The sequence below is a fragment of the Ascaphus truei genome, chromosome 18 (genome assembly GCF_040206685.1).
Source record: "Ascaphus truei isolate aAscTru1 chromosome 18, aAscTru1.hap1, whole genome shotgun sequence".
In the NCBI taxonomy this organism is placed as follows: domain Eukaryota; kingdom Metazoa; phylum Chordata; class Amphibia; order Anura; family Ascaphidae; genus Ascaphus; species Ascaphus truei.
Genome location: NC_134500.1, coordinates 29524246 through 29544261, shown reverse-complemented (window position 1 = coordinate 29544261; position 20016 = coordinate 29524246). Strand labels below are relative to the sequence as shown.

General features: G+C 54.1%; 1 protein-coding gene across 1 annotated transcript in view; it reads right to left on the bottom strand.

Annotated features, from left to right (window-relative positions):
- LOC142469099 (serine beta-lactamase-like protein LACTB, mitochondrial) overlaps positions 1–20016 on the bottom strand; it is a 45822-nt gene that overhangs the window by 24343 nt on the left and 1463 nt on the right. Inside the window, exons 2-3 of the mRNA XM_075576007.1 lie at positions 14350–14416; positions 1358–1548 (exon numbers count right to left, since the gene is read on the bottom strand). Of these exons, the coding sequence (XP_075432122.1) occupies positions 1358–1548; positions 14350–14416 (258 nt within the window). The remainder of the gene's footprint in view (positions 1–1357; positions 1549–14349; positions 14417–20016) is intronic.

The window sequence follows — 20016 nt, the reverse complement described above, 5'->3', positions numbered from 1 at the left end:
GCCCTATTCTCCCATCCGCGATGAGACCTCACGCCCTATTCTCCCATCCGCGGTGAGACCTCACGCCCTTTTCTCCCATCCGCGGTGACACCTCACGCCCTATTCTCCCATCCGCGGTGACACCTCACGCCCTATTCTCCCATCCGCGGTGACGCCTCACGCCCTATTCTCCCATCCGCGGTGAGACCTCACGCCCTTTTCTCCCATCCGCGGTGACACCTCACGCCCTATTCTCCCATCCGCGGTGACACCTCACGCCCTATTCTCCCATCCGCGGTGACGCCTCACGCCCTATTCTCCCATCCACGGTGAGACCTCACGCCCTATTCTCCCATCCGCGGTGACACCTCACGCCCTATTCTCCCATCCGCTGTGACACCTCACGCCCTATTCTCCCATCCGCGGTGACACCTCACGCCCTATTCTCCCATCCGCTGTGACACCTCACGCCCTATTCTCCCATCCGCTGTGACACCTCACGCCCTATTCTCCCATCCGCTGTGACACCTCACGCCCTATTCTCCCATCCGCGGTGACACCTCACGCCCTATTCTCCCATCCGCGGCGAGACCTCACGCCCTATTCTCCCATCCGCGGTGAGACCTCACGCCCTATTCTCCCATCCGCGGTGAGACCTCACGCCCTATTCTCCCATCCGCGGTGAAACCTCACGCCCTATTCTCCCATCCGCGGTGACACCTCACGCCCTATTCTCCCATCCGCGGTGACACCTCACGCCCTATTCTCCCATCCGCGGTGACACCTCACGCCCTATTCTCCCATCCGCGGTGACACCTCACGCCCTATTCTCCCATCCGCGGTGACGCGGTGAGAAGAAATCCTTCCTCGCATCTTCCCTGAACCTCCCGCCCTCCGGCATCAGATAAATGACCTCGTCCCAGCTCTTCTCTCTCTCTGATATATGCTTCCCTCCTGTGCTTTATAGATTTGTACCCAGTCTCCTCTCTCCCCCGAGCGGCGTGTATGAAGGTCCTTTAGTCTGCCCTGACAAGTTTCAGGATGTAGAGCAGGGGGCGGCCAATGCCAGTCCTCAAGGTGCCACTAACAGCTCAGGTATTAAGGATATCCCTGCTTCAGCACAGGTGGCTCAATCAGTGGCTCAGTCGCTGTGCTGAAGCAGGGATATCCCCAACACCTGACCTGTTGGTGGCCCTTGAGGACGGGCGTTGGATCACCCCTGATGTAGACCATGCCCCATTTAATGAGCCCCTCTTTGTAAAGTCGTTTTCCTTGTAGTTACCAGGTACTGACCCTCTAAATAGGGTGTAGCTCGCAGGGGAGGGTGCGAGGGGTTATACCCCCCCTTCTCACACAGGAGACCCCTTGTAGTTCTCACCTTTTCTCCTTCGAACTCCTTCTCCGGGAACTCAGGAACGTACTCCTGCACCGGGAGGTCCAGGTTGAGGCGGCCGTCCTCCCACAGCTTGGCGATGGCCGCCATGGTGAAGGATTTGCTGATGCTGGCCACGCGCATTACGGTCTCGGCCGTGCACGGCACGCGGTTCTCCACGTCGGCAAATCCCAGCCCTGCGGGAGGCAGACAGGCGCCCGTTATTGCGTTATCGCCCTCGCTGCCGGGCAGCCACGTCATGCATTCCCACTATACACTGGTTATAAATGATTTGAACCCATTAAACACGTCCCTGTCATTAGGTCACTTTGCCCCTACGTGGGACTGACCCTTTAACCCATTAAACACGTCCCTGTCATTAGGTCACTTTGCCCCTACGTGGGACTGACCCTTTAACCCATTAAACACGTCCCTGTCATTAGGTCACTTTGCCCCTACGTGGGACTGACCCTTTAACCCATTAAACACGTCCCTGTCATTAGGTCACTTTGCCCCTACGTGGGACTGACCCTTTAACCCATTAAACACGTCCCTGTCATTAGGTCACTTTGCCCCTACGTGGGACTGACCCTTTAACCCATTAAACACGTCCCTGTCATTAGGTCACTTTGCCCCTACGTGGGACTGACCCTTTAACCCATTAAACACGTCCCTGTCATTAGGTCACTTTGCCCCTACGTGGGACTGACCCTTTAACCCATTAAACACGTCCCTGTCATTAGGTCACTTTGCCCCTACGTGGGACTGACCCTTTAACCCATTAAACACGTCCCTGTCATTAGGTCACTTTGCCCCTATGTGGGACTGACCCTTTAACCCATTAAACACGTCCCTGTCATTAGGTCACTTTGCCCCTACGTGGGACTGACCCTTTAACCCATTAAACACGTCCCTGTCATTAGGTCACTTTGTTCCTACGTGAGACTGTCCCTTTAACCCATTAAACACGTCCCTGTCATTAAGTCACTTTGCCCCTACGTGGGATTGACCCTTTAACCCATTAAACACGTCCCTGTCATTAGGTCACTTTGTTCCTACGTGGGACTGTCCCTTTAACCCATTAACACGTCCCTGTCATTAGGTCACTTTGTTCCTACGTGAGACTGTCCCTTTAACCCATTAAACACGTCCCTGTCATTAGGTCACTTTGTTCCTACGTGAGACTGTCCCTTTAACCCATTAAACACGTCCCTGTCATTAGGTCACTTTGCCCCTACGTGGGACTGTCCCTTTTACCCATTAACACGTCCCTGTCATTAGGTCACTTTGTTCCTACGTGAGACTGTCCCTTTAACCCATTAAACACGTCCCTGTCGGGGGCGTGTCCAGGACGCCAACAGGAATGGCTGTGTAAGACAGGAGCTCCGTGGACCCTGATAACCAAAGCTTACTAAAAGCGCCTTTCCCCCAACCCCCAGACCCCCAAAATCCCAGTAATAGCTGCCGGAACAAGCAGAGATGAGCTCCAAACAAAAAACGCAACCCGCACACGGGGTTACGAAGTTCTTTTCCCCCTCACAGAAAAATGCTGAGGGGACCGGCAAATTACAAGATGGCGCCGGAGCCTCAAACGCACGAGGCACAAGGCCACAGGCCCAAGACCGCGATCGAGGGGAGGACTCGCCTAACCCTGAAGCTACCCTCACCCAAAGCATGATGAAAAGCATGTTAGACAGCCTACACGTGTCCATCCAGAGCGATCTGCGGGCAGCGGTAACGGAACTGCGCCAAGATATCACGGGACTAACCGAACGCACGACCGCACTGGAAGTAAAAATGGGAGAAACACACCAGGCACAATCGACCGCAGAGAATGAGATATTCAGGCTGGGGCGGGAGATAAGCAATCTAAAGGACACGCTGGAGGATCACGAAAACCGTGATCGGAGGCAGAATATCAGGCTAAGAGGCATCCCTGAGTCTGTCCTCCCCGGGCAGCTGCAGGCATATCTCACTGACCTGTTCACATCTCTCTGCGCCGATCTGGAAGTAAAAGACCTGGAGATGGACCGGGCCCACCGCACCTTGGGACCGCGTTCAGATGACACAAACAGGGCAAGAGACGTCATAGCGCGTCTCCACCGGTACACGATCAAAGAAAAGATCATGCAGGCTAGCAGAGCAAAAGAGCCTATAACATTCCGGGACGACCATCTCCAGGTCTATAATGACTTGTCAAAAATAACAGTAGACAAGCGACGAGATCTCCAACCACTAACCAGACTAATGCGGGACCAGGGGATTAAATACAAGTGGGGCTTCCCTTTTAAATTGATCGTGAACCGAAACGGGAAATTTCTCACGATCAGGCACCCCACAGAGATGACCCGCCTGGCCAAAGCTGTAGGCCTCGACCCCCCCTCGGCGTGGGACTCAGATACATCCGGGACCCAGAGCAGGGACGTCGACGAACCAACAGTGAGGGCATCGCAGCGCCTGGCGGGCCAACGGCTGCAACAAAGATAAAAAACTCAGGACTTACCTTGGCTCACGTGTTCCCAGTTACAAGTTCAACCCTAATCAGACCCTATCCTGCAGTGCCGACGACGGAGGCCCCGGAGACCCGAAGCCAGATGGAGTGAGTGGACGCAGGGCGAGACTACAACGACCCCGGGGAACCAAGCATCCTGGAAGCAAGCCGTGCAGCCACCGTCGGAAAGATCCATCGGCTCCCGAGCTGGTAGCAGTGAAGAGGCGGATAAAGATGGCCGCCGATGTGACCGGGATCTCCCCGACTCCCCGGATCAGCTACCGGGATCCAGCCTTCGGGGTGGGGGGTTTCGGTGGGCGTGTGGGGGGGGAGGCTGGAGAGGATTGCGCCTGTCCCCCCTCCCCGTGTTGTGTTCCTTTTCCGGCCGCCTCCTGGTCCCCTCTCCTGCCCATGGGGGGGAGGGTCCTTGGAGGCCTAAGAGCGGAGGCTGCGGAGCTGACACCAGAGGAGGTATAAGACCGAAAGTCGGAGACTGTGAACTGATCCTCCCGGTAATCGTGAGTACGGCGACCCGCGGGCCCCGAAACCAGAGCTCTTAAAGAGACAGGCGCCTGACATGGCTTGACAGGCCTCCACGGCCAATGGGCTGAGAGCTCACTATGAACACACTGTCGATATGCCTACCACTACACCAGTGCACAGACATGTCGGGCAAAACAAATGTTAACGGAGCTAGTCCCCCCCTTGTGTACCCGTGCACCCCCCATGTCCCTGCTCCCTTCCCCGCCTCCCCCCCCCCTTCTCCCTCATACCCAACAAGAAGCTAAACTCGATAGGGAGCCTATTTAATGTGTGAAGCTGGTGAACGCCGGGGCGGGATTGGGAGCCGTGACGAGGCCCACCCCTTATGGCAAAACATACAGAATCACATATTAAGACTCGCTGTGCTTGGTAGAACTATCAAATATGTAATAAGCGCATATACTGCTATGCCTACCTCACAGTGTGTAAGGAGGGAGAGGATATAATACAGAGGATGTAGACACCCCCTCCCCACCTATCCTCCCTCCCTACCTCCCCCCTCCCCCCCCTCCCCACGATACACCCCCCCATCCCCCCACCCCTCCCCCCTCCCCCCCTCCCCCCCTCTTACCTGAAGAGGCTGCATGCTCTTCTGCCAATTACCAACCCCTCCCATGAGCAGACCTGAATCAAAGTCTAGATTACACACAAGGTTGTAAACATATGACACAAAAATATAAGTGAGGGGACGCGGCCCCCAAGGCAGCGAAAAGAAACCCCCCCCCCCATCCTCCCCCACCCTTCCCCCCTTCCCCCCCTCCCCCGTCCCTTCCCCCTCTCCTCCCCCCCACCGTCCACCGTTCCTCCCCTCTCCCCCGCTCTTCCCCTCCTCCCTCCACTGCCCACCCTCCTTCACCATTCTATCTCTTCTTCATCTGCTGGCTCTGTCCCAGCAGATCTATCCCCCCCCCCCTTCCCCCCCTCACCCTTGGTAGGCCTCACCCATCCTCCAAACGAAGTCTAAAGAGCCCCCACCCCGCCCCTAGGGAAAACAAAAAGCTAACTACAACAATCCCCCAACAACTACACGCAAGACCCCTCCCAGTGGGAAGGAGGAGGTCCCAAGACCCCACACAGCAAAAAACAAACAACCCACAATGAAGACTACGGCCCCCATTAAGGTTCGATCACTGAACGTCAAAGGGTTACAAAATAATAGAAAGCGCAGACTAGCCCTACAGGACTTAAAAAAATCAGGAGGAGACATCATATTCCTGCAGGAGACTCACTTCACATCACAAGACCCCCCAAATTTATTCAAAAAAGCGTTCCCAACATGCTTTTTTGCATCATTTAGTAGTAAAAAGAGGGGTGTAGCTGTCCTGATCAGACAGGGCACCCCATTTAATCATACCAAAACGACAGAGGACCCAGAGGGTAGATTCCTAGTGGTATATGGCTCTCTAGCGGGCTCGGCTATTGCTCTGATCAATGTATACGCACCAAACGAGAACCAAACGGAATTCTTACAATCAGTTCTCGAGGGGGTTGACCCAGGATATCTGTCGTCGATGATAGTGGGAGGAGACCTAAACATGGTCTTAAATCCCACCGAGGACAGATCAACTACAAAGGGTCCCCCCCGTACAACCCACTCCCAAATCACAGGGAAAAGGTTCAGGGATGTCCTAGGCGAGTTCTCCCTTGTGGATACTTGGAGATCCCAACATCAGGGCCAGCGAGACTACACCTTTTACTCAGCACCCCACCAGACCTACTCCCGGATTGACTATTTCTTGGTCACCAAAAACGTGATGGCGGCAACCATTGAATCAGACATTGGCTCAATCACGTGGTCCGACCATGCCCCAATCACCCTGACGCTCTCAATCTCAAAAAACAATAAATTACTCTTGGAGACTGAACGATTCCCTATTAAACCATCCTGAAATAGAGAGGGAAATAAGAACCTCACTTAAGGACTATTTCCTTCTCAACACAGGAACAGTCTCCTCTCCAGCAATCCTGTGGGAAGCCCATAAGGCAGCTATCAGAGGGAAATTCATTTCCATCGGATCCCACAGGAAAAAAGCCCGCCAAACCCTAATCAAGGAACTAACGGACAATATTAAAACAATAGAACAGGCCCACAAAACCAACCCCTCGAAAAAACTATACAAAACTTTATTAACAGCCAGAACAAAACTTAAGCAAACTCAGCTGGAGGATGTTGAAAAGGCCCTCAAATGGACCAATCAACAATACTATGACAAGGGTAACAAGGCCGACAGGCTTTTGGCAAGCAAATTAAGAGGGGTACAAAAAAGATCACAAATAACGGCGATCAGGAGTAGGTCTGGTGGGATTCAATATAGCGATAACAAAATCGCAACAGAATTCACAAATTATTATACCGCTCTCTATAACTTAAGATCCAAAAATGGGCGACCGGAGCCAATAGCTCCAGAACTCATTAAGCAATATCTAGACAAATGTCACCTCCCCACACTAAAAACACAGTCCTCAATTCCAAAATTGCAAAAGAGGAACTGGAAGAGGCGGTCAAAATGCTGAAGGTCACAAAGTCTCCTGGCCCTGACGGGTTCACCAACGTCTATTACAAAAGGTTCTTGCCCATTCTTTCCACGCATCTCCTAAACACCTTTAACCACTTTATGGAAGGGAACCAAATCCCCCAATCAATGTCTCTCGCCAACCTAGCTATAATACATAAAGAAGGTAGAGACCCGATGCAATGTGGAAGCTATCGCCCAATCTCCCTACTTAATTGTGATCTCAAATTATATAGTAAAATATTGGCAAATCGATTGAACCCCATCTTACCGAGACTAATCAACATAGACCAAGTAGGATTTGTCGCAGGCAGACAAGCCTCAGACAACACTCGGAAGATAATCGATATTATCGATCATGTCCACCTCACAGGGACCAAAGCACTACTGTTAAGCCTAGACGCAGAGAAGGCGTTCGATAGAATAAACTGGCAATTCTTGGACCAAACTATGCGCAAATTCGGCTTCAAAGACGCATATCTAGAGGGGGTCCGTAGACTATATCAAAACCCGTCAGCCTCAATAAAATTACCAGGGGGCAATAACCAGAGATTCGAGATTACCAACGGAACTCGACAGGGATGCCCCCTATCTCCTCTCCTTTTTGCACTTTCAATAGAGCCACTGGCCTCGGCTATAAGACTCAATAGAGACATCCAGGGAATATAAATTGGAGACAGGCAGCATAAAATATCCCTATTCGCAGACGATGTCATCCTAACCCTTACCAATCCTCAAATCTCCCTCCCCAATCTACAAAAAGAACTCCGAGATTTTGGAAAAATCTCTGGATATAAAATAAATACTGATAAGTCAGAAGCCCTGAATCTAAGCCTGCCAGAGCTAGAGGTGCAACTCCTCAAACTAAATTTTAACTACCGTTGGAGCTCCTCCTGTATCAAATATTTGGGAGTCAAGATATCGAGGACCTACCAAACACTGTACCAACATAACTATCCGGCACTGTTCCAAAAAATAAAACAAGACTTAGAAAAATGGGGAGGATACCAAATATCATGGATCGGGAGGATGATCTCAGTTAAAATGAATATTCTCCCCAGATTGTTATATTATTTCCAGACCCTCCCGGTCCACATCCCTGGCTCAGAATTGAAAAACATCCAAAAAATAATCTTCCAATTTATTTGGCAGGGTAAAAAACCCAGAGTCCCGAGAACGGTCCTCCTGGCTCCAAGGAGGAGAGGAGGAATGGGTGTTCCGGACATCACAAAGTACTACCTAGCCGCCCAATTGCGACAGGTGGTAGTCTGGAACGCGAACCCACACCAATACGGCTGGCTAGACATAGAGACACAATATGCCGGGACGCCTTCACTGCCGGCCTGCCTTTGGTCACTGAGTAGAGAGGACATGCAGAATAGCAAATTCAAATTAGGCCCTATGAGACACACCTGGGAGACCTGGGCGAAATGCAAACTCAAATTCAAGCTCACCACACCCCAATCTCAACTAATACAAATTCACAAAAATCCAAAATTTCCTCCTGGATGTGAGCCCAGGCAATTCGACCAATTCAAAACCAAAAACATCAGGACGATAGCCGACCTCCTGAGCTTTGGGAAGTTCCTGAGCTATCAAAATCTGCAAGCTAAATATGAAATGGTAGGATTAAATGTCTTTAAATACCTACAAATTCGGCACTTTATCCAAACATTGTCCCCAACGTTGGAATTTCCCCCTCTCACCGGATTCGAGCGGCTATGTAGAGAAGCAGGCCACCAACGAGGTCTAATAACACAAATTTGCTTAGAGCTGGAAAGGGCCACAGACCCCCCTCTACATGATTACATGCAGCATTGGGCTGCAGAATTGGATATAGTTATAGACCGAGAGGACTGGGAAAGTATTTGGGAAAATGCTCCAGGAACTTCCATATGTACTACAATCAAAGAAAATATATATAAAATACTGTTCCGCTGGTATCTCACTCCAGTTAGAATAAATCAAATCTACCCACTGGCATCCGACCTATGTTGGAGAGGCTGCGGTCAAAAGGGGGACATGGCCCACATATGGTGGTCATGTCCGGAAATTCAGAAATTCTGGGAAACAACACAAAAACTAATAGAAGAGGTCACAGACCTCACAATACCCATTGACCCGCTGACCTACTTGTTGGCCAGGCCCTTAGATTACCTGGACCGGCCAACGAGAAAATTAGTCTCCTTCATCCTAACGGCGGCTAGATGTGCGGTGGCTGCGGCCTGGAAGAAGGTGTCTCCTCCCTCAAAACAAATAATAATACAAAGAGTACAAACAGTAAAGGACATGGAAAGGCTGTCAGCCTTTCTGAAAAGGTCTTCTTCCACATATAATAAAACCTGGGACCCATGGGAAACCCATATGGCTCTTTTGCGCCGAACTCACCCATAACAACTCAGAAGCACATAAAATGCCACGACACAACCAGGAGCCGACAAGGAGTAGGGGAGCACGACCCATCTCGGTTGTACCCCTTCCCCCCCCCGCCCCCCCTCCTCCCCTCCCCACCCCTTTTTCTTTTTCTACACTCACGCCACCCCGATGGACCAACTAAGGCCAGGGGGGACGTTGAGCCTTTCTTCTTTTCCCCTCAGTTAAAAAAGAGAAAAAAGATGTATTAGGCCCATACTCTGCACCTCTGTATTGTCAACATCCTGTAATAATATGTCTGCCTAATAAAAAAAAATTAAAAAAAAAAAAAACACGTCCCTGTCATTAGGTCACTTTGCCCCTACGTGGGACTGACCCTTTAACCCATTAAACACGTCCCTGTCATTAGGTCACTTTGTTCCTACGTGAGACTGTCCCTTTAACCCATTAAACACGTCCCTGTCATTAGGTCACTTTGCCCCTACGTGGGACTGTCCCTTTAACCCATTAACACGTCCCTGTCATTAGGTCACTTTGCCCCTACGTGGGACTGACCCTTTAACCCATAAAACACGTCCCTGTCATTAGGTCACTTTGTTCCTACGTGGGACTGTCCCTTTAACCCATTAACACGTCCCTGTCATTAGGTCACTTTGCCCCTACGTGGGATTGACCCTTTAACCCATTAAACACGTCCCTGTCATTAGGTCACTTTGTTCCTACGTGAGACTGTCCCTTTAACCCATTAAACACGTCCCTGTCATTAGGTCCCTTTGCTCCTACGTGGGACTGTCCCTTTAACCCATTAAACACGTCCCTGTCATTAGGTCACTTTGTTCCTACGTGGGACTGTCCCTTTAACCCATTAAACACGTCCCTGTCATTAGGTCACTTTGTTCCTACGTGGGACTGACCCTTTAACCCATTAAACACGTCCCTGTCATTAGGTCACTTTGTTCCTACGTGGGACTGACCCTATAACCCATTAAACACGTCCCTGTCATTAGGTCACTTTGTTCCTACGTGGGACTGACCCTATAACCCATTAAACACGTCCCTGTCATTAGGTCACTTTGTTCCTACGTGGGACTGACCCTTTAACCCATTAAACACTTCCCTGTCATTAGGTAACTTTGTTCCTACGTGGGACTGCCCCTTTAACCCATCAGTGATAGAAGGAACACAGGGCACAGCGGATTTGAAATCCAAACTCATTTATTGAGCCAAACACACAACGTTTTGACCGTCAAGCTCTTTATCAAGTGACATAGTGCCACTATGTCACTTGATAAAAACCTTGATGGTCGAAACGTTGTGTGTTTGGCTCAATAAATGACTTTGGATTTCAAATCCGCTGTGCCCTGTGTTCCTTCTATCACTGATTCAGGGCTGGAAACAGACTTTCGTTCAAACACAGGAGCACCGGTCATTGTATCATTTATTTTCTTTTTCTAAGGTGTGCAGCATTCACTTTATTTGCCTTTAACCCATTAAACACTGTCGAGAGAGAGGGGATTTGGCCCGGGATTAAAGGGGTTACACCCCATTTGGCCACCCCCTACTCTCACCTGGGAAGCAAGGGGTTAACTGGACTGAGGTCCAGTAATGTGTTTTTACCTTGCTTCAGTATCCTAATGTATATTCCCCTGTAAAAATGTATTGTTTCTGTTCCAGTATTTGCACCAACACATACACTGGGGTTGATGCGGGAGGCTTAAAGGGTTAATGAGCTACAGTTTAGGAAAACACAAATATGTGTGGTGTTTTTTCAGAAATATCTGGGCTTCAAAAGGCTTGATTGAAGTTGGGTGTGAAAAGTACAGAGGGGGTTTAGTGTACAGTATGTTAATACCTAATTGGCAAACCAAGGGTATATTGCTGGTAGAGACAGCTAGGCCCATGTCTGGAGCATTGGGTGTGAAATCTAGCACCTGTGACAAATGTTCTCTACACACGAGTCCCTGCTTCAAAGGATTTATTGACCAGGGGTTATGGGGGCCAGGGGTGCGGTTACCCAAGGAGATATCAGAATGAGTGACCTTATTAAATATAAGAATATTATGAGATGTCCTTGGCTGAACGTGCTAAAAGCTACATATGTGTATTCGTGAGACTGATTCGCACATAAGGATTACAGACACATGATGTCTAGCAGGTACTAAGAGACAGATATTAATATCTATCTTAATTTTAGTATTACACGGTCTTTAGTCTTATTGGGAGCGTCATGCGCGCCGGAATGTATTAATATGTCTCACGTGCCAGTAAGTATTACTGAACTGAAGTTATGAAGTTATTTAGATAGGAAAAGCAGTTTTTAAACGTCCTTGGGTGGGAGGAGTTTTACTCTGGGGAAAACTGTCAACCTCACCACTGATTTATGAGAGGGGCTGGGTTTAGGTTGTGTTCAATGGGAAATAATTGTATATAAACAAGGCTCAGCCTATGCCTATTGTCTTTCGTGTCTTGGTGATTTTGAAGATTGCTGTATGAACTGCTAGTCACGATTTCTGACTATTTCATCAGTCTCATCTTAAGTAAGTGCATATTTTGTCTGTTATTTGTATAATCTCGTGTGTTCACCTTTTTCAAGGAATAAATTATATTTTATCATATCTAAGCCTCGTTCAGTTCAACCCAGGTATATTTTTGGTGTGTATTATTAATAGCTTGTCACAAACACGTCCCTGTCATTAGGTCACTTTGTCCTACGTGGGACTGTCCCTTTAACCCATTAAACACGTCCCTGTCATTAGGTCACTTTGCTCCTACGTGGGACTGACCCTTTAACCCATTAAACACGTTCCTGTCATTAGGTCACTTTGCCCCTACGTGGGACTGACCCTTTAACCCATTAAACACGTCCCTGTCATTAGGTCACTTTGCCCCTACGTGGGACTGACCCTTTAACCCATTAACCACGTCCCTGTCATTAGGTCACTTTGCCCCTACGTGGGACTGACCCTTTAACCCATTAACCACGTCACTGTCATTAGGTCACTTTGCTCCTATGTGGGACTGACCCTTTAACCCATTAAACACGTCCCTGTCATTAGGTCACTTTGCCCCTACGTGGGACTGACCCTTTAACCATGTCACTGCCATTAGGTCACTTTGACTGACCCTTAATGTAACCGAAACCCCAAGGACTGCCGCAGCTTTTCTTATTACATAGACTGTGCGTCTGTTCCCCGATGTACTCCTTAGACAGTAAGCTCTTGGGGCGAGGGATTTCTCTTACATTTTTCTCTAAACTTTTTCAAACCCTCCATGACCATCAGTAATGACCACGGAAGCAGACACCTAGTGGTGGCCCCTACATCAGCAATGGCCACAGTCTTTGACTGAGCCACTGATTGTCACATACCTGTGCTGAACCAGGGGTATCCTGAAACCTGACCTGTTGGCGGCCCTTTAGGACCCGAGTTGGCCACGCAAGTCTCAGTGCATGAGAAGGTAATATTTTTTGGAGGGGGGTTCCTTTTTGGGGAACACCCCGTTCCGTGTACAACCGTGACACCCACACAAGAACGACTCAGCCACGTGGAGGTCACTTTTGTGCTAGTAGCTGATCACAACACAAGCCACTATTGTTACAACACAAGCCACTATTGTTACAACACAAGCCACTATTGTTACAACACAAGCCACTATTGTTACAACACAAGCCACTATTGTTACAACACAAGCCACTATTGTTACAACACAAGCCACTATTGTTACAACACAAGCCACTATTGTTACAACACAAGCCACTATTGTTACAACACAAGCCACTACTGTGTCCGTGTTTTGGGAACACAAGGGATCCGAGCGCTTTAATCCCTCAAGCGACGTGCGCTCGGACTTAACTCCTCCCGTGCTGGAAGAGACTGCAATGCGTCCGCCTTTACATTAAGTAGAGTGTAAGCTCCCTGGGACAGCGGCCTCCTTCCTATACTCAGCTTGTCTTGGAGGCATATGTACACATATGTAACACGTTACTGTCCTCCCGGCCACATTGTACAGCGCTGCAGAGCATGTTAGCGCCACACACATAAAAGATAATAATAAGTAGTAACGGGTCAGTCCCTCCTAGGGGCAAAATGTACTAATGGCAGTGACAGGGTTAAGGGGTCAGTCCCTTCAAGGGGCAAAGTGTACTAATGGCAGTGACAGGGTTAAGGGGTCAGTCCCTTCTAGGGGCAAAGTGTACTAATGGCAGTGACAGGGTTAAGGGGTCAGTCCCTTCTAGGGGCAAAGTGTACTAATGGCAGTGACAGGGTTAAGGGGTCAGTCCCTCCTAGGGGCAAAATCTACTAATGGCAGTGACATGGTTAAGGGGTCAGTCACTCCTAGGGGCAAAGTGTACTAATGGCAGTGACAGGGTTAAGGGGTCAGTCCCTCCTAGAGGCAATGTGTACTAATGGCAGTGACAGGGTTAAGGGGTCAGTCCCTCCTAGGGGCAAAGTGTACTAATGGCAGTGACAGGGTTAAGGGGTCAGTCCCTCCTAGGGGCAAAGTGCACTAATGGCAGTGACAGGGTTAAGGGGTCAGTCCCTCCAAAGGGCAAAGTGTACTAATGGCAGTGACAGGGTTAAGGGGTCAGTCCCTCCTAGAGGCAAAGTGTACTAATGGCAGTGACAGGGTTAAGGGGTCAGTCCCTCCTAGGGGCAAAGTGTACTAATGGCAGTGACAGGGTTAAGGGGTCAGTCCCTCCTAGTGGCAAAGTGTACTAATGGCAGTAACATGGTTAAGGGGTCAGTCCCTCCTAGGGGCAAAGTGTACTAATGGCAGTAACGTGGTTAAGGGGTCAGTCCCTTCTAGGGGCAAAGTGTACTAATGGCAGTGACAGGGTTAATAGGGTCCATATACACGCTTAACACCATAAAAAGACATATTTAAATATATTAGGCCTTTGCCTACAGATCTGCCTTTGGTAATGGGATAAAATGCAGGGACTGTGGGAGAGACGTACAGTATAAGGGGTATTTAGGTATTTTCGGGTTCTGTAGGTTTAGGATTGGATGTATTAAAGGGGTGTTATAGTGAGTGATTAAACCTGCCCTCATTAACTAACCAACCCGTCGTCTACTCACCTTCTGTCCAAACAGCTTCTCCATCTACCGACACCCCGACCACCACCCCAGGAGAGCCGACCTCGTCCTGTATAGGGTACAACATGTCAGCGTAACCCCATGCAATGAAATCCCCGGCTACACGTCTCCCTAGTGTTTCCGGCTCTGTAATCTGTATCCAAGTATGTTTAAGGGTCAAACGAAACAGATGATATTTATATGAAGCATTTTAATACCAGGCTTTTGTTAGAAAAGAATGAGGTGGCTATTCGGGAACGAACAATAGGGGGAAATGTTACAGATTGGTTTTCTATCAACATACTGTTATCTCTAGAATAACAAAGTGGGGGGCCGATATCACAGAGAAGCAGGGAGATGGGGGGGGGGGGGGGGGTGTTAGAGTTAGGAAATGGGGAGGATTTTTCCAGTGGAAAACCTTTTAGGATTTGGAATATGAATGAGGCCGGGCCGGCACTGATAGTGTGCGGATAAGGAAGTGTTCTGGAGTTGATCTAAAAACATTTTCATTACTAAATTACACACTGTGTCCTGTGTTTAATACTCACAAGTCTCCCCCTCACCTCTTTCTCTCCAATCCTCTTTTACCCCCCATTCCCTCCCCCCTCACCCCTCACTTTCTCTCCAGTCCCTTTTTACCCCCCTCCCCATTCCCTCCCCCTCTCCAGCCCCCCATTGTCCCCTTTATCCCCTCTCCAGCCCCCACCCCCTTATCCCTCTTTCCAGAACCCCCCTTACCCCCTCTCTCCAGCCCCCCCCCCCTTACCCCCCTCTCTCCAGCCCCCCCTTTACCCCCTCTCTCCAGCCCCCCCCCCTTTACCCCCTCTCCAGCCCCCCCCTTACCCCCCTCTCCAGTCCCCTCTCTTACCCCCCTTACCCCCCTCTCCAGTCCCCCGCCCCTTACCCCCCTCTCCAGTCCCCCCCTTACCCCCCGCTCTCCAGTCCCCCCTCTCTCCAGTCCCCCCCTTACCCCTCTCTCCAGTCCCCCCCTTACCCCCCTCTCTCCAGTCCCCCCCTTACCCCCCTCTCTCCAGTCCCCCCCCTTTCCCCCCTCTCCAGTCTCCCCCCTTTCCCCCCTCTCCAGTCCCCCCCCTTTCCCCCCTCTCCAGCCCCCCCCCCTTTCCCCCCTCTCCAGTCCCCCCCCCTTTCCCCCCTCTCCAGTCCCCCCCCTTTCCCCCCTCTCCAGCCCCCCCCCCCCCTTCTCCCCCCCCCCTCTCCAGTCCCCCCCCTTTCCCCCCTCTCCAGTCCCCCCCCTTTCCCCCCTCTCCAGTCCCCCACCCCTTTCCCCTCTCCAGTCCCCCACCCCTTTCCCCTCTCCAGTCCCCCCCCTTCCCCTCTCTCCAGTCCCTCCCCTTACCCCTCTCTCCAGTCCCCCCCTTACCCCCCTCTCTCCAGTCCCCCCCTTACCCCCCTCTCTCCAGTCCCCCCCTTACCCCCCTCCAGTCCCCCCCTTACCCCCCTCTCTCCTGTCCCCCCCCTTTCCCCTCTCCCCAGTCCCTCCCCTTACCCCTCTCTCCAGTGCCCCCCCTTACCCCCCTCTCTCCAGTCCCCCCCTTACTCCCCTCTCCAGCCCCCCCCCTTTACCCCCCTCTCCAGTCCCAGTCCCCCTCTCCCTTATCCCCCCTCCCTTATCCCCCTCTCTCCAGTCGTCCCCCCTTATCCCCCTCTCTCCAGTCGTCCCCCCTTATCCCCCTCATCCCCCTCTCTCCAGTCCCCCCCCTCTCTCCTGTCCCCCCCCTTACCCCCTCTCTCCAGTCGTCCCCCTCTTACCTCCCTCTCTCCAGTCGTCCCCCCCTTACCCCCCTCTCTCCAGTCGTCCCCCCCTTACCCCCTCTCTCCAGTCGTTCCCCTTACCCCCCTCTCTCTAGTCCCCCCCCTTGCCCCCCTCTCTCCAGTCCCCCCTTGCCCCCCTCTCTCCAGTCCCCCCTTGCCCCCCTATCTCCAGTCCCCCCTTGTCCCCTCTCCAGCCCCCGCCCCTCTGTCACCTTCTCTTCAGTCCCCCCCTCTCTCCAGTCCCCCCCCTTACCCCCCTCACTCTCTCCAGTCCCCCCCCTTACCCCCCTCCCTCTCTCCAGTCCCCCCCCCTTACCCCCTCTCTCCAGTCGTCGTCCCCTTACCCCCCTCTCCAGTCGTCGTCCCCTTACATCCCTCTCTCCAGTCGTCCCCCCCTTACCCCCCTCTCTCCAGTCGTCCCCCCCTTACCCCCTCTCTCCAGTCGTTCCCCTTACCCCCCTCTCTCTAGTCCCCCCCCTTGCCCCCTCTCTCCAGTCCCCCCTTGCCCCCCTCTCTCCAGTCCCCCCTTGCCCCCCTATCTCCAGTCCCCCCTTGTCCCCTCTCCAGCCCCCGCCCCTCTGTCACCTTCTCTTCAGTCCCCCCCCTCTCTCCAGTCCCCCCCCTTAGCCCCCTCCCTCTCTCCAGTCCCCCCCTTACCCCCCTCCCTCTCTCCAGTCCCCCCCCTTACCCCCCTCTCTCCAGTCGTCGTCCCCTTACCCCCCTCTCCAGTCGTCGTCCCCTTACCCCCCCTCTCCAGTCCCCCCCCCTTTCCAGTCCCCCCCCCCCTTTCCCCCCTCTCCAGTCCCCCCCCCTTTCCCCCCTCTCTAGTCCCCCCCCTTTCCCCCCTCTCCTGTCCCCCCCCTTTCCCCTCTCTCCAGTCCCTCCCCTTACCCCTCTCTCCAGTGCCCCCCCTTACCCCCCTCTCTCCAGTCCCCCCCTTACTCCCCTCTCCAGCCCCCCCCCTTTACCCCCCTCTCCAGTACCAGTCCCCCTCTCCCTTATCCCCCCTCCCTTATCCCCCTCTCTCCAGTCGTCCCCCCTTATCCCCCTCTCTCCAGTCGTCCCCCCTTATCCCCCTCTCTCCAGTCCCCCCCCTCTCTCCTGTCCCCCCCCTTACCCCCCTCTCTCCAGTCGTCCCCCTCTGACCTCCCTCTCTCCAGTCGTCCCCCCCTTACCCCCCTCTCTCCAGTCGTCCCCCCCTTACCCCCTCTCTCCAGTCGTTCCCCTTACCCCCCTCTCTCTAGTCCCCCCCCTTTCCCCTCTCTCCAGTCCCTCCCCTTACCCCTCTCTCCAGTCCCCCCCTTACCCCCCTCCAGTCCCCCCCTTACCCCCCTCTCTCCTGTCCCCCCCCTTTCCCCTCTCTCCAGTCCCTCCCCTTACCCCTCTCTCCAGTGCCCCCCCTTACCCCCCTCTCTCCAGTCCCCCCCTTACTCCCCTCTCCAGCCCCCCCATTTACCCCCCTCTCCAGTACCAGTCCCCCTCTCCCTTATCCCCCCTCCCTTATCCCCCTCTCTCCAGTCGTCCCCCCTTATCCCCCTCTCTCCAGTCGTCCCCCCTTATCCCCCTCTCTCCAGTCCCCCCCCTCTCTCCTGTCCCCCCCCTTACCCCCCTCTCTCCAGTCGTCCCCCTCTGACCTCCCTCTCTCCAGTCGTCCCCCCCTTACCCCCCTCTCTCCAGTCGTCCCCCCCTTACCCCCTCTCTCCAGTCGTTCCCCTTACCCCCCTCTCTCTAGTCCCCCCCCTTGCCCCCCTCTCTCCAGTCCCCCCTTGCCCCCCTATCTCCAGTCCCCCCTTGTCCCCTCTCCAGCCCCCGCCCCTCTGTCACCTTCTCTTCAGTCCCCCCCCTCTCTCCAGTCCCCCCCTTACCCCCCTCCCTCTCTCCAGTCCCCCCCCCTTACCCCCCTCCCTCTCTCCAGTCCCCCCCTTACCCCCCTCCCTCTCTCCAGTCGCCCCCCTTACCCCCCTCTCTCCAGTCCCCCCTTTCCCCCCTCTCTCCAGTCCCCCCTTTCCCCCCTCTCTCCAGTCCCCCCCCTTTCCCCCCTCTCCAGTCTCCCCCCTTTCCCCCCTCTCCAGTCCCCCCCCCTTTCCCCCCTCTCCAGTCCCTCCCCCTTTCCCCCCTCTCCAGTCCCCCCCCCCATTTCCCCTCTCTCCAGTCCCTCCCCTTACCCCTCTCTCCAGTCCCCCCCCTTTCCCCTCTCTCCAGTCCCTCCCCTTACCCCTCTCTCCAGTCCCCCCCTTACCCCCCTCTCTCCAGTCCCCCCCTTACCCCCCTCCAGTCCCCCCCTTACCCCCTCTCTCCTGTCCCCCCCCCCCTTTCCCCTCTCTCCAGTCCCTCCCCTTACCCCTCTCTCCAGTCCCCCCCTTACCCCCCTCTCTCCAGTCCCCCCCTTACCCCCCTCCAGTCCCCCCCTTACCCCCCTCTCTCCAGTCCCCCCCTTACCCCCCCCTCCAGTCCCCCCCTTACCCCCCTCTCTCCTGTCCCCCCCTTTCCCCTCTCTCCAGTCCCCCCCTTACCCCCCTCTCTCCAGTCCCCCCCTTACCCCCCTCCAGTCCCCCCCTTACCCCCCTCTCTCCAGTCCCCCCCTTACCCCCCTCCAGTCCCCCCCTTACCCCCCTCTCTCCTGTCCCCCCCTTTCCCCTCTCTCCAGTCCCTCCCCTTACCCCTCTCTCCAGTGCCCCCCCTTACCCCCTTCTCTCCAGTCCCCCCCTTACTCCCCTCTCCAGCCCCCCCCTTTACCCCCCTCTCCATTCCCAGTCCCCCTCTCCCTTATCCCCCCTCCCTTATCCCCCTCTCTCCAGTCGTCCCCCCTTATCCCTCTCTCCAGTCGTCCCCCCTTATCCCCCTCTCTCCAGTCCCCCCCTCTCTCCAGTCGTCCCCCTTACCCCCCTCTCTCCAGTCGTCCCCCTCTTACCTCCCTCTCTCCAGTCGTCCCCCCCTTACCCCCCTCTCTCCAGTCGTCCCCCCCTTACCCACCTTACCCCCTCTCTCCAGTCGTTCCCCTTACCCCCCTCTCTCTAGTCGTCCCCCTCTTACCTCCCTCTCTCCAGTCATCCCCCCCTTGCCCCCTCTCTCCAGTCCCCCCTTGCCCCCCTCTCTCCAGACCCCCCTTGCCCCCCTATCTCCAGTCCCCCCTTGTCCCCCTCTCTCCAGTCCCCCCCTCTCTCCAGTCGTCCCCCTTACCCCCCTCTCTCCAGTCGTCCCCCTCTTACCTCCCTCTCTCCAGTCGTCCCCCCCTTGCCCCCCTCTCTCCAGTCCCCCCTTGCCCCCCTCTCTCCAGTCCCCCCTTGCCCCCCTATCTCCAGTCCCCCCTTGTCCCCTCTCCAGCCCCCGCCCCTCTGTCACCTTCTCTTCAGTCCTCCCCCCTCTCTCCAGTCCCCCCCCTTACCCCCCTCTCTCCAGTCCCCCCCCTTACCCCCCTCTTTCCAGTCGTCGTCCCCTTACCCCCTCTCCAGTCGTCGTCCCCTTACCCCCCTCTCTCCAGTCGTCGTCCCCTTACCCCCCTCTCTCCAGTCCCCCCCCCTTACCCCCCTCTCTCCAGTCCCCCCCCCTTACCCCCCTCTCTCCAGTCCCCCCCCCTTACCCCTTACCCCCCTCTCTCCAGTCCCCCCCCTTACCCCCTCTCTTACCCCCTCTCCAGTCCCCCCCCTTACCCCCCTCTCTCCAGTCGTCGTCCCCTTTACGCCCCTCTCTCCAGTCCCCCCCCTTACCCCCCTCTATCCGGTCCCCCCCCCCCTTACCCCACTCTCTCCGGTCGTCCCCCCCTTACCCCCCTCTCTCCAGTCCCCCCCCCTTACCCCCTCTCTTACCCCCTCTCCAGTCCCCCCCGTACCCCGCTCTCTCCAGTCCCCCCCCTTACCCCCCTCTCTCCAGTCCTCCCCCCCTTACCCCCCTCTCTCC